Source organism: Corvus hawaiiensis, chromosome Z, assembly GCF_020740725.1.
Source record: "Corvus hawaiiensis isolate bCorHaw1 chromosome Z, bCorHaw1.pri.cur, whole genome shotgun sequence".
Taxonomy (NCBI): Eukaryota; Metazoa; Chordata; class Aves; order Passeriformes; family Corvidae; genus Corvus; species Corvus hawaiiensis.
Window position 1 is genome coordinate 2,046,380 of NC_063255.1, and position 14,879 is coordinate 2,061,258.

The window sequence follows — 14,879 nt, forward strand, 5'->3', positions numbered from 1 at the left end:
TGCTCTGCAGCCCTTCAGAAGGACCTTGACAGGATGGAGAGATGGGCAGAGAAGAACCATCTGAAATTCAGCAAAGGCAAATGCCAGGTCCTGCACCTGGGGAGGAACAAGCCCAGGCACCAGCACAGGCTGGGGCTGACCTGCTGGGGGGCAGCTCTGCAGAGAAGGACCTGCGGGTCCTGGTGGACACCAAGCTGTCCATGAGCCAGCAGAGTGTCCTGGTGGCCAAGGAGGCCAGTGGTATCCTGGGGGGCATTAGGAATGGCATTGCCAGCAGGTCATGGAAGGCGATCCTGCCCCTGTACTCAGCCCTGGTGAGGCCTCACCTGGAGAGCTGTGTCCAGTTCTGGGCTCCTCAGGACAAGAGAGACATGGAACTCCTGAGCGGGTCCAGTGGAGGCTACAAAGGTGATGAGGGGTCTGGAGCATCTGTTATGAGGAAAGGCCGAGGGAGCTGGGCCTGTTCAGCCTCAAAGAGATACAACTGAGTGGGGACCTCATCAACGTCCATCAGTACCTGAAGGGAAATTGCCAAGACGGACCAGGCTCTCCTCGGTGGTGCTGAGCAACAGAAACAGAACAAGAGGCAATGGGCAGAAACTGATGCACAGGGAGTTCCACCTGAATACCAGGAAGAACTTTACTGTGCAGGTGACCGTGCACTGGAACAGACTGACCAGAGAGGTTGTGGAATCTTCCTCACTGAAAATATTCAAGCACCATTTGGACACAATCCTGTGCCATGGGCTCTAGGATGATCCTGCTTGAGTAGGAAGGTCAGACAAGATGACCCACTGTGGCTCCTTCCAACCTGACTCATTCTGTGATTTTGTGATCTCAATCAGTAGAAAAACAAACTTACTCTGTTAGATTGTTGACTTTTCAAATGGCTAATTAGAAAAATATTTTAATTGTGCAGAAATTATATATATTCAGTTGCTATTAGCCATCAACATAAAATCCTTCTCAGTCACAAATCAGTATCTTGTGTGTTGTGTCAATCTTCTCATCCATCATATGGGATTTTATTAAAGCTATTAGTATACAATAATCTTTAATATTAAGGAAACACCTTTTTTGTGAATATAATACCTCATTCTTCAGCAGTGGCTAACAAACTATCTTCTACACTTATTCTGGACCTCCACGCTGTAAAAGAAAAGCATACAGTTAAATATATTCCACTAATGGAATGTAAAACTGAGATCAAATTCTCTTTTGCACTGTTAAGGACTAAGAGACATAGTTCTAGTTTTAATTTCTGATTTAAATATTGACTTTTTTATCTATATAAGAACAGGCACAGAGTGTCAAATACCAGCATCTACCAGTAACGGCTACGTTTTTTAAGGGAGAATACAAAAAAATCAACACATGCAACCTACAGTTACAGCTGCTTCCATGTCTCTTTCTCTGAAGAAACCTGACTCTTAACCTTAAAAATGTCCGACAAACATAACGACAGGAAACACAAGTTTTAAAATTACTTTTACTGCCCACATTCCAAAGTGCAAAGTAAAAACAAAGCCAGAGTCATTACAAGCTTTATGAGAAATCAGAAAGGTATTCAGTTCATTATTTTCCCAACAAAATTATTTTACAACTTACCTCACTGTTAAGCAAACTTATGCAAAAAGTGAAGACGTGTATTACTATGGGAAATAACTGATTTTGTTTCTACTATATAGATGCGGCATACTTACATACATGAAGGAAAAATTATTTCCTATACTAACATGGTTATGCTATACATATCCTTACCGTTTAACAAAGCTTTGCAAGCATATTTTCATTTCAAACTCAAAATCACCTCACAGATTCCTTGCATTTTGTGCATTCTCCCTTGTGAATCATCAGTTTTTACAACTGAGAATTGTTACAGAACAGAAGCAGGTTTTTCTTGCTTTTCATGTACAGTGTTGTATTTGCAAGTACTGAAGAAAATACTTATATCAAATTTAATAAAATGTTTCCACTACTAGAAATACAAGAGTTAATTTATTAATAAATAACTTACAAAACTAATTTGAGCAATATTTTGGACTTCAATCACCTGGTAATAACCTTTCCTGGTCTGAGAACAGACTTTCATGCTCCTGTCCAGCACAGTCAAATTACACATTAAACAGCTGTTATAAAACAGATAGTGGTGGCAATTAATGCAGGCTGTGACTATCACCAGCTTACCTGCACATCTGTTCTAAGTCCAAATCTCTCTACTCTGTGGTACCACAAGCTGCTAACCAGTGAGAGTTGGCTACCTTCTGTATTAAGAACTGGTACCTTGGGTATTGCATATGAAAACCATGAAAGCCCAGGGCACACACTTAAAAAGAATTACTATGTAATACCGTACAAGAAGGTGTAGAAATAAGCTAAAGAAGAAAACTTACTTGAATGTATTCAATCTCTTCATCTGACATTTGTCTCCTCCTGTATTTCTGAGGTAAAGTTCTTGTTAATTCAGAAGTGTCTGGTGTACCTTGTACTCTACTAACGGGTGATATATTTTGAAAGGCCGGTGATACGCCTCCTACGGATTCCATTGCTTTTGAAGCATGGAGAGATGGCACACTTGCTTGTAGAGATTCCTGTACTGAAAACCAGATTTCAAAACCATTTACAGAAATATTAATAGACTGTAAAATTAATGAACAGCCAATAAAACTTACCATTGCTTAAAAATCTTATTTGTTATAACAAGTACCTAAAAGAGTTAAGTCTACTTTTCATAACCTGCTTTTTTTGTTGTTAAATGTATCAAGTGCAGAGTCTAAAAATTCTGACAGTAGTTTGAATGGCAGAAACACTGATGTGGAAACAGAAGATGTATCAGCATATACCCTAACAATGGCTCTTTCACTGGGAAGCTGTACTTGGAGAAAAAGCATAAAGTTATGTAAATGTTTGTGTGTGGGCAATTATGTAGAAAACTAACTGAGATGATGCTTTTTGTTTACTGCAACTGTAAAGAGAGACAAATGAAAAAGATCTAGAGGCTTACAGAAGGATAAAGGTCACAATCACAACAGACCACAACATGCAATGCAGTGCTGTACCCATTTTTAATACTACAAAATGGCATCCTATCACATTTTGTTAATGATATGCAGAATGACCAACAAGTATCAGGCATCAACAGCCAATGTTAATGAAATGCAGAGACTGAGGAGTGCATGAAGTTCCTCACAGGTGAGGATCAGGAGCTAAGCTTCAGGAATTCACATTAGAGAAGTTGCCTTGATTGTGCAGATAGAAGAGATGACAAAAAGGCAGTGTTGTCACAGTCAGCATTCCGAACCTTAGGTCTGTCCCACCAGGGTGGATTTTACAATGGAAATATGCAATTACCCCACTGGGCAGGACAAAGACCACAGCAATATGTTCATTTTAGCACTCAGTCCTCTATATATGTAAGGGTGAAACACCTGACAAAGCAGAATGCTTCACAGAAGTCCCTCCCAGTGCTCCAGAAAAATGAGCAAGACAAGTGGAACATCTAACAGCTGGACAGAGGCTCTATACACCCATAAAATAAGCAGCATGAAGACTGCATGTACCAAAGCATGTGAGCAGCTAAACCACCACCGTTTTGCCTTCCTTTGTCCTTCCTGGCTCCAACAAAACCAATGACCACAAAGGAGAGGAGGGACTTTTAGCCTTAATGAATCTGAGGCAGTTGCAGGATTGGGACACCAAACAGCTGCAGCATTGTGACCAAGCCACCATTGAGAGGCATATTCAGAAGCTGTCAGTCATAAGACTGGGTCTGGAAGTCCCAAGGTGGTTCAGAAATGATGGAAGATTCCAAACAGAGCAAGGCAGAAGTGAGCTCATTAGAAGCAGCATATTCTGAACAGGGGAAAAAGTATTTTTGTTCCAAGAAATAACACACCTTACATATGAAAAAAAAAGCAGTTTCTCGAAGTTTGTTTCATCTACCACAAAAAAGTATGGAGATTTGTTAAGGATTTTCCTCTGCTATTTTCCTCTATGTGTTAGTCTGAAGTGTAGTTGGAGTAGACTCATTAGCTAATTAAAACCATCAGAAGTACAGTAATCAGAAGTTTTACTGCTGCTGCTTTAGTTCTGATACAGTCTCTACTACATCTCTCCCTTCACTGTTTGAGACCATGATGTTGCAGTAGTAAAAGGCCCAGGAGAATCTGGCTGGCCTTTCACATTCCTAGTTGCTCTGAGGAGCCAGTTAGCTCTATGGAAGTAACAATCTGGTACAGTTAAATGCAGTTTTTGCTACAGCATTCAAGCAAGACAGAGTAGGTTGCAGCTTACTAACGAGATGACAGATCCTGATTAAGGTAGAAAAGTCTAACATACTTAAAAGATACAGTCACAAAAATCTTCTGACACAGAGATAAACAAGAGGTAAGAAATAGATTGTCAAGTTTATGAGAAAGTAGTTCACTGGCATGAGAGGTGATTCAGCAATTGGCTGAACTGTGCAAAATGTACAGGATTTTGACAGAAAGTTATTGCAGAAAATAGTTCCTGAAGAGTTCACAGGTAAGTCAGAAGAGGGATTTATGTGCATTGTAGAGGCTTTCGAATGTTAAACTAAACTTAAAGTTAATTGCAAGCTTGATAATACTGTGGCAAATAACATGCCACAGTATAATTTCTAAAGAAGTAAGAATAACAGAGCTTTTAAAGACAATTCCTACTTTTCTTTCACATGCTTTTTGATGCAAAAGGACTTCTAAACCAACATATTGCTAATATAAATCTGTGGTTTAAATATAATAGTATTGGGAATACCATAAATACTAGTGTAGTTATAAAAGTTAACGTAAAAGATTGCAATGATTTTTTTTTTCCCTCTGCATTAATTAGTAATACAAGAAAATACTTCTTAAAATGTACAGAGGGCTGTCTCTCCCAGCTATAATAATGTTTTGAAAATACAGCAGAAAATACATGACATGCTTCAACTAAGAAAAAATGAGGAAAATGCAACATAATTTATGCAAATATCATTGAATACCTAAAGGTGCTTCAAACTGACTTGGGCACATTCATTTCAGTAAATATTAGTATTTGGGAAAATGTGGCTTTATATAAAAGTAGAAAAACAACACTGGAAATCTTTGTGAACCTTTCTTGAGCAAAAATTAAACATGTGCATGCATTATGTGTCTCCACACAGTTGTACAGAAAAGAAGTTGTACACAAAGTCTAACAGTTGCCGGTAAACTAAAACAAGCATGTTTCAAAAACCCTGGTCCAACTCAGTTCAGCTGTATAGCTGAAATAGAGATATTAGGTGCTGGTTCTTCAGTAAAACAGTCCATGTAAAGAAATGTGGTACAAGCTGTATCCATACACAAAATACTTACTTTTAGGTCTGGGACCACTTTTTCTGTCTGGGAATTTAATTAATGGAGTATGTGGCTTGACTACCTAGAACGAGACCAGTTAGTGAGAGAAACAGACACAGGTTACCTTGAAATAATAAAATGGAATGTACAATGTATCAAACAACTGCTGCTCTCTGCACCACTACTCTGATACACTTACTACTTCTTGAAGTTCTAAGTTTACCCCAAGAAGAATTTTACTTTAAGAAGCAGGCCTGCACCCTGATGTCCAGAGCAGGGACAGGCTTTGTCTTCCTTTTCTCATCAGTGTGTATGTGCAGTAACAGCCACTGCCATTGCATGAATGCAATCACAATACAATCTGCTCTGGTGAGAACCCACCCAGAGTGCTGTGTCCGGCTCTGGGATCCCCAAAGCAAAAACACCATGGACGTACTAGCGTGAGTCCAGAGCAGGGCCATAAAGATGATCAGAGGGCTGAAGCACCACTCCTGTCAGGACAGGCTGAAAGAGCTGGGATTGCTCAGCCTGATGAAGGCTCTGAGGACACCTTACAACCCAAAGAGGGCAGGTTTGGATTAGAAAGATTACGAAGATTAGGAAGAAAATCTTTACTTTGAGAGTGGTGAAGCATTGGCACAGGTTGTCTAGAGAATCTGTGGCTGCCCCATTTCTGGAAGTGTCTAAGGCCAGGTTGGACGGGGCTTTGAGCAACCTGGTATAGTGAAGGTGCTCCTGCCCACGGCAGGGGCGGTTGTAACGAGGTGACCTTTAAGGCCCCTTCCAATCCAAACCGCCCCGTAGTTCCACAGCGCTTTAGCACACGGAATCGCGAGCTGTGCTCTGCCTGTACAAAGCACTTTCACCCTGGAGAGACACAGTTTAGGAAGGAGCTGCCAGCCAGCTCCGCACCCCCTGCTATCACAGCACCAGGCAGCTGCGACACCGCGCGCGCGCGCCACTGCACGGCTCTCCCCAAGGACACCGGCCGCCCCGGGGGCGTGTCCCCAAGCCGCGGCCGCCTCAGGCCTGCTGCTCGACGGCGACAGCAGGACAAGCGAGCCCCGCCGCCCGAGTCAGAGCCCCGGCTGCCTCAGACACCGCTGTCCCGGGGCCGCCCTTACCTGCACCGCCCGGGTGGCAGCCGCCATCTTGCTGCCCATGGTGATGAACCTGAGTGGCACCTCCGGGCCCCGCCCACAGAGGGCGAGGCCCCGCCCATAGCCACGAACGCCCGCCGTGGGGGGGGACCCGGAACTCTGGCCCGGCCCGCCAAAAAACCGCTTTACCATAAGTTTAAAAAAGCCTCCAAACCAAATAAAACATTTTTAGGAAAATCAACTCTTTATTCTTATTATTAGATCAAGGAACTCACTTTAAAAAAATAGCTTGGGATCACTTGCCAAGTTAAAAGTGAAGATACACACCAAGATAAAAAAGGACACTACACATTCCTGGAACATAGTGATTTCTACCACCCCGACTCAATTTCCTTCAAACACCAAACATCACCAGTTAAAAAAAGCGCAAATGCTAGTAAAGACATGTAAGCAAAATACTGCTTGCTGCACAGTCAACAGTACGAAGTTGCATCTGCAGACAAGAGTCGCTGCTAACAAGAGCATAAAATTTCTGCTGTTTGAAATAATACATAATGTCTTAACAACATAAATAATCCCAACTCCAGACTTGCTAAATATTTTCCAGCTTGAGCTTTCCACTGGGACAGAGCAAGGTCATGCATCCGCCCTAAGCTCTATGGCCTGCTGGTCACCAGGAAAGGGGTACAGCAGAGCCTCAGTTTTAAGTCCACTTCTACATAAAACCTTGAAACTTCCTTGCGTTACTGTTGCCTTTCAGAGGAAAATGAGTGCTTGAGACAGGACAGTTTCAGAAGTGAGTCTTCAGGTAGTTTCATCTTATCAGCTGCACGACCATTGTTTACAATTTCAAAGAACTGCTTGGCACACTCTGATCCTCCAGACAGAACAACATCTTTTCAGAAATTCTTGAAGTGTATCTTTGAGAAATGTATAACCTATCAAGTTTAGTGAAAATGCATAAAATGTATAAAATAAACACCACATCTTCTGTCTCAGGAGACATTTTTCTCAAGCTGTAGAACAACTGTCTTTAAAGATGGATCTTCTGCCCAGTTAACTCCACTTCCAATTATGATACTCTATAAATGAGAAAGATTTACAGGTTAAAACAAGCCCTTAAAAAGGACAATTCCTAGTAAAATATCTCAAAGAAAGTCTGCTTTTTAATTATTAATTTGAAAGCCCTTGAAATTCAAAAATGTTTGAAGTAGGCAGGATGGGGGGAAAAAGGAGAAGAGGAAGTACTGGTTTGGATCCTATTTGATAAACAGGCAAAAAAGCCCCCAAATCTAAGCTTTTTGATTTCCTAGAGGGGCCTGCATACTACCCCTATTTTAAATGCAGAAACCTAGAGAATGTTTTTAACAATGCGAAATAAAGTTTGCCTCAAATACAAAATAACACAGTTAACATTCTCACCCTGCCATTCTGGATTGAAAATGGGAATTTAAATTTAACCAAAAAGGATCTTCTCTACTAAGGGCTCAGAAAATTTCAGGAATACAAAACCAGGAGATTGTTTTAGACCCTATTCTAAAACCCAGTAAAACGTTAGATTTCTCGTTCTCAATTTGAGCTGTAACAATGTAATCAATGCAAACCAGTAGCAGCCACAGGATGCAATGTAAAAAGACAGAATACTCTTTCTGTCCTTGACATTCTTATGCAGCCTGAGACCCTTCCACCTTAACCCAAAACCATGAGGTTTTCTTCCTCACTTTTTATGACTTCACACTCCAGGTGACCTGCCAGTCAACTGGCTGCATGTACAGATTAGTTGGCAGCCCTTGACACCTGGATAACTAAAAGGGCAAAGGCTACACTGCTGAAAGGATCTGGAGACTGGCTGTGGCTGCAGGCCAGGGCTTTCACAGGGCTGCAGGGGATGACACAGAGAAGGCATGTGGTCAGAAGGGGCAGATGGAGGGTCACTGGTAACATGGGATTAACACCTACTTATTTTTTCTAACCATGAGATGGGGGAACTGATTTGGTAGGGCGCAGAGGCAATGAAGAGTAGAAGGAAATACAGCCATTGCTGTGACAGACGTTCAAAAAAGTGCATTATCTTTGTACCTTCAAGGAAACAAAGACAGATTGATAGACTGTCTCTAAACCCTGCAAAAAAAATAATGCAAAGATGCTCGTGACAATTTCAGGCTTTTAGCCTTTAAAGCAGTAGAAGTCTTCCTTCCATACACAGTTTTTCCATTACCACTGTTAAAGGTTTTAGAAAACAGTTTTCGAAACACAAAAGTTACACAGTTTGTGTAAGTTACATTTGCCATACAGTATGTTATCTTGAGTGTAATGAAAAATTGTAAACTTGGTTCTAAAAGCCATAAAACATTACCTGGAACACGTTTTGAATTACTGTAGTTGTCTGTCTTTCTTGTTCTAATTTATCAAACAACTTCTGTTTTGCAGTGGCATTCACAGCTGCTTGTTTCTCCCTTTCCCTTTTCATCATGTTCTGAATTTGCCGTAGTTTCTGTCCTATATCTTTTTTTAGTGCTGTTACATTATTAGGAAAATGAAGCATTAAGAAGTAGTTAGGTGAACAGTAGAACTGAAGATATTCTTTTTTCCTCACAGCCACCTAAAGCACTTCCACTGCAAAAACCTTAACTTTACCCTCCACTCCTTCCCTCCAATATACCTCAAGATATTAATTTCATGAAAGAACCAACACATGAAACACATGAAAGTGGCTACCTGGTATCAAACTACAACAATTGGCTCCCTGGCCAACAGCAAAACAGGAAGTACATTGTATGCTGTCTGCATTTCCCTCAGACAGGGACCATTAATTTGCACATCAGTCCTATACCCTTTCAAGTGTCTTCAAGTGCCACAACTTGTATAGGTCTTTTGTATACCTTTTTAAGACCCTTACTCCTTTTTCAGATTTCATTGAAACCAAATTCCAAAGTCATACAACAAGCATATGGACATGACCAGTGAATTTTACTATTTTTATAGGAAACCACGCTAAAAACTAGACTGATTAAAAGTGTTTAGGGACAGTTCATATGTTGAAAGAATGCTGGCAGAGCACTCCTTCCTTTATTTGCAAAGATATGAAGTATGTTCATTTTTCCCATGTGAACAGTTATTTCATTGTGTTTGTTCATTACTGTCAACATATACACAACTCCCTATGCATGAATCAAACAACAGCTGTTAAAATTGGTGACAAACTTGGTCATGAAAGAAAGAACACATTTACCTTATGAAGTCTGAATATTGACTTCACTCCTAAATTTGACCCACTCTAACAAGACTACTGAATACCAATATATATATATACACTTTGTAAGTAAATCCCCTCCCTATCCTGCAAACACCTCATAAATGTGCAGTATGACAAAAAAGTATCTTTTAGGTGCTATAAGGCTAATTTAAATGACTAACCAATGTGTAACTTTCTGGGGAGCTTATATTAAATAATAAAATGCTGCCACATTGTTTTTGAGTGTTGTCTTGCATTTCTCATTCTAATGTGTCAGTCTCATGTCCAAACAGGGAACATACCAGCTCATCTCTACAGTACTTCCTACTCTTTTAACAAGTTTTATAACAGTGTTGAGAGTTTTGTTACTTCCCATGTAAATTAATATTGCTACAAGAACAACTTCAAAATATGAACTATATGAACTCTACATTAAAATACAAACCAAAGTCAATACAGATAATACACACTTACAGAGTCTTTTCCTTTTAATGTCAATCAACTGCTGCTCCTTCGAGTGTGCTCGCTGAAAGGGAAAAAAAAAGTATTTTCCAGACTCTTGTCTCCAAAAATATTGAAAGATGCTAATTCAAATCCACAAAAGCGCAATCCACAGCTAAGGGCAACTCTAAAACATACTTACTTACACGCTCACTTTAAGTAATCCTCTCAGTAATTTTGAGATTATTGGTGAGTAGGAACTTCACCCTTATCACCACATATTTAGCTTCAAAGGACTTGTGCAGTCCTGTTGTTTTCAAAGTGCCCATGCTGAGGTTGGTTGACCTGCACAACAGCAACAGAAGCTGCAACGGCCACTCACCTGCTGATGCTCAATTATTGCCTGGCTGAGCGATATTATGTGTTTCATTGTTTCCAGGATCAGACTAAAGAAGGAAACAGTTGCATACCGTAAGACCACTGATATAAGTCAATATCATAAATGTTTTATTCAACTTTATTTGATTTAAACAAAGAATTTCTCCTTTATTGTAACAGAAAAATAATATTACATGACTGCACACTTTTTACAGTTAATATACTAAGTATCATTGAAGAGGCCAAAGAGTTCCCTTACTTTTCTCTCGGTTTCCCTAAGATTTCATTTAAGGCTGTCCAACATTTTCAATCACAGAGTTTGGAAGGCATCAAGAAAGTCTAGCTATTTGGAAATGGCTACGAATTTAAGCTCCTAAATCATGGAGATGCAATCCCTTAGCTGTATTTCTGATAGAAATGAAATTTCTCATATTACATTTCATATGTATCCACCTGCTAATATTAGGTAGGAAGTGGAAAGCTACTTTTAAATATGTTTAAGCTTTCAGTTCTTTTTCAAAGACGTTTTGCTCCTACATGGTTAATTAATAAAGGCAGCAAAGTAGAGGCAAGGCCCTGTTACAAGCCTGTAATCTGCTCAGCTATTACAAATGCAGGTAATTCAGGCACTAAAGACAAAAAGCTCTCTTGGCTACAAGCAGTTCTCACTAGTGAATCAAGAGTTATGATCTCTGTAATCAAAGGTGGGTAAATTCAGAGCCCGTCTGTAAATCTAGAGTGGGTGTATGAGGTCTGATCATGCTGATTCTAGCCAGAAGGTAGACAGTGTATCATTCTGTCAGGTCTAGAAAAAGGAAGCTTGCTTTCGTAAGAGGTAAAATGAAACAATCTAGAAATGTGTCACAATAAACTGTGCAAAGTCCGTTCCTTTCTAGCCATCTGACCCCCAAGAACACCTTACCGTGACTCCTCATCATCTTGATTCACTTTGTTTCTCAGGATATCCATAATCTGGATCCTGCATAGTGTAAGAAGGAACATAAGACTGATGAGAACTCATAGCAAACAGAAAGAAGCAGATTTAAATAAGTAACAGAAAAAGATAATTTCCAGAATTCCACTTTTGTCCACTTTCACATTGAAATTCTATAAACACAATATTCAGCACCTTTTAAATAACATACTTCTTTAAAAATGGGCCTTAACTCTCAGGACAAGAAAGAAGTATCAATGATTATTTGTGAGACTGACAACTCCTTTTCCTCTTGACCAACATATTTGGACACCATTAATCCCAGAGTCTGCAGAAAGGAAGATGGGCAAAAGTGTGAATTCAAATAAACAGCCATGCAACATGGGATGCCTAACATTATCAACTTTCACCTTTTCATATGCATTTGGAAAATACTGCCAAGAAATATGCTTTCTGATCTGTACAGTCACACTTTCATAACTGTGAAGTAACTTTAGGGTTCACACATTTCAACTGGTAAGTTTTTAGTTTTGGTGGGGGGTTTTTTGTTTTGTTTTCTACAGCATATCCATCTGCATTCCTATGGGGTTCAATGGTACTTAAAATCTAAGCTCCCATATCACTTAAAAATCCCATTTTAATTAGACCTATGTATATATGCTTATGTATATATGCATCTATACACACAGAGAGGAAATCTCCAAATAAAGGGTGAAGAAAATTTTACCTTTGCAAGGCCAATGCCTTGTTCTGGAAAGAGACTTTTACTTCCTCTGTCTCTCTTTGCAAATCTTGTGAGGCACTGAAAGACAAAAAGCAGTAAGACAGACAACCTGAGTGTGAAGATAACGAAGTTTAAAAGCAGTGTCACTTTTTAACTTGCTTTCTACATATCTAATGTCAGAATTTTTCATGTAAGCCACAAATTATTAGGGTCAGGAGTAATTTACTATGTGAAACTATATTAGTGAATTCTAGCCATCACATAAAGGACTGCAAATTTAAAAGCCATCTCGGATACAGAAATACATTAGGAAAATGAATAAAGCATTTTTCCCCCACATTTTCTCTTAGTTTCCATTATTTTCACCAAACTTCTCCAAAGTACTGGTTGTTAATCCAGCAATTCACTAAGAAGGAATACCTACAAGAGAATTTTGAAGTTATCCAGTGACATACCTCTGGATATATTTTTCTTCAATTACATGATCAGGGAAATTTTCTTGACCTGCAAAAGAGAACATCATTTTAAAAAGCACAGCAGAGACTTTTAAAGACAATCTACAGAACATAAAGGATCAGCATTTTTTGTGTGAACAGATTATTTCTTACTTCTACCTCCAAGCTTTATTATCTCTTTTACTGTTAATGAGACTACACTATCAATCTGTATCAGAGAAATAATTAGGCTTTAAAATATTTTAATTCACCACTTTTTAGATGAGCTGGAGCTGGTTCATGACATTGCTCTATACATGCCAGTGGATGGTTCAGTGGAAGAGCATGTACCCAGCTTCACCCTGGCTGTATCAGAACTGTGGCCAGCAGGTTGAGGGAGATGATTCTGCCCCTCTACTCTGCTCTTGGCAGACCCCACCTGCTGTGCTGCATTCAGGCCTGGGATTCCTGACATAAGAAGCACATGGATCTGCTAGAGCAGGTCCAGAGGAGGTCAGTGAAGATGATCAGAGGGCTGCAGCACCTCTCCTTTGAGGAAAGGCTGAGAGAGTGGCTGTTCAGCTTGGAGAAGGTTGCATGGTGACGTTACTGAGTCATTTCTGTGAATGGAGCTTATGAGAGAGCTGGAGAAGAACTTTTTGCCAGGGCATGTAGTGACAGGACAAGGGGAAATGGCTTTAAATTGAAAGAGGGTAGGCTTAGATTAGATATACTGTGGGGTGGTGAGGCATGGTGAGGCACTGGCAGAGACTGCCCAGAGAAGCTGTGGATGCCTCATCCCTGGAAGTGTTCAAGATCAGGTTGTCAGGTTGGTAGTGGAAGGTGTCCCTGAGCGTGGTGGGGGGTTTGGAACCAGATATCTTTAACGTCCTTTTCAACCCAAATAATCTAGTGATTCTTCAGGTAATGGAAACACCTTAAATCAGTATTGCTGCCAAACACTTTGGCAGACTTTTGGCAAGACTTCAGCCCCAGTGACCAGACTTCTGAAAACCATCACTATGTGTCAGAGGAGTCTTAAGTTCAAACCCAGAAAAGAAGAGAAAGGGCAGTGGGCAACAACTATATGGCATCTTCGTTAACATTCAAATACGTCTCAAAAGCTGCCTAGAAAACGTGGTAAAACGTACAGCCAAGAAAAACATTTCATTATCGTAAGAAGCACTTTTGATAAATAATTAAAGACTTTATATATATATATATATGCCACGTCGCATTCTTTGTTAGTGCAAGATCCCACTGCGAGAAGGGATGTACTTACCGCCAAGAATGGCAGTGTTGTACTCCATGAGCTGCTCCTTCATTTGGTCCCTCAGGCTGCGGCGGGAGTAAAGAGACAACGGTCAGAGGCTGCGCATCCCTGCAATCCACCCCTGGGCTGCTCCTCCCTGTCCCGTCCCGTCGGCACTAACCGGACCAGAGTGAGAACACTCACGTCGCCGCCGTCCCGGGGCCGCGCCGGGGCCGAAGCCAGCTCCAGCTCCCGAGTCAGCGCCGAGGCCAGGGCCGACTCCATTTCCCCGGCCAGCGCCGGGGCCCGGTCCACCTCCTCCTCAGTCACTGCCGCCATCGCCGCGCCTTCAAACCGCGCGGCTCCCGGCTGCCCGCGCGCGCCCCGCGCCTGCGCAGAGCAGCGGCGGGGGAGGGCCGCGCCCCCGGCCCGGCCTGCGGGAGGTGCAGGGGCGCTGGCTCAGTGCACGCAAGGGGAAAAACCGGAGTGGGCGGGCACTAGGTAAAGCGCAATAATCCTTCCCTCTGACCTAGTGTTCGTGCGGAGATAGAAGCAATAGGCCTTGCAGCTGGAATGTGGCTTATCGCTGTTGGTCACATGATCTTTGCCGGGCAGCGGTGCAGCTTTAGCTGCGTCTCGGCTGCACTGGAGAGGGGGAGCTGGGCTGCTCTGCCTGCCCACAGCAGGAAGGGAGGGTTCCGCGGGTGGAACAGGGCCCATCGGCACTGCAGGGGCTCGCGACCCCTATGTCAGGGCACCAGAGGAAGGCATGGCCGCAGCAGCAGCCGAGCACTGGGCTGGGAAAGGGGTGCACAGCACAAGGAGGCCGCAGACGGTACCTGTCGGGGTTCTGTCTGGGGCTCCGGGGCTGGCGGAGGCACATTTTCCTTTGCGGAAAACCTCAGCAGCCTCCTAGCGACCATCCTCTCCGGGACAGGGGCGTACTTGACACTCGGCTGCCCTTGGTCCCCCTCCAACGTCAACTTCTTGGCGACTGGCCGCACTTTCGGCTCAGCCACGCAGTTGCTGATGTCCCCCAGGGCGG

At 41.8% G+C, this 14,879-nt stretch overlaps 2 protein-coding genes across 4 annotated transcripts; both read right to left on the bottom strand.

Annotated features, from left to right (window-relative positions):
* Nucleotides 1–871: 871 nt before the first annotated feature.
* MRPS36 (mitochondrial ribosomal protein S36) lies at nt 872–6,542 on the bottom strand. The gene is made up of 4 exons (XM_048292721.1): nt 6,461–6,542; nt 5,355–5,418; nt 2,394–2,596; nt 872–1,149 (listed from the first exon to the last, which is right to left on the bottom strand). The coding sequence occupies exons 1-4, from the start codon at nt 6,497–6,499 to the stop codon at nt 1,132–1,134; spliced, it is 324 nt and encodes a 107-aa protein (XP_048148678.1). The 5' UTR covers nt 6,500–6,542; the 3' UTR covers nt 872–1,131.
* Nucleotides 6,543–6,659: 117 nt separating this feature from the next.
* CENPH (centromere protein H) lies at nt 6,660–14,800 on the bottom strand. Of its 3 annotated transcripts, none has more exons than XM_048291430.1 (9): nt 14,674–14,800; nt 13,865–13,920; nt 12,604–12,652; nt 12,152–12,226; nt 11,413–11,469; nt 10,495–10,558; nt 10,146–10,197; nt 8,793–8,953; nt 6,660–7,518 (listed from the first exon to the last, which is right to left on the bottom strand). In XM_048291430.1, the coding sequence occupies exons 1-9, from the start codon at nt 14,715–14,717 to the stop codon at nt 7,432–7,434; spliced, it is 645 nt and encodes a 214-aa protein (XP_048147387.1). In that variant the 5' UTR covers nt 14,718–14,800; the 3' UTR covers nt 6,660–7,431. The 3 variants fall into 3 exon arrangements, with proteins under 3 accessions (XP_048147387.1, XP_048147385.1, XP_048147386.1); XM_048291428.1 differs by lacking the exon at nt 14,674–14,800 and adding an exon at nt 14,364–14,653; XM_048291429.1 differs by lacking the exon at nt 14,674–14,800 and adding an exon at nt 14,016–14,221.
* Between the last annotated feature and the right edge of the window lie 79 nt (nt 14,801–14,879).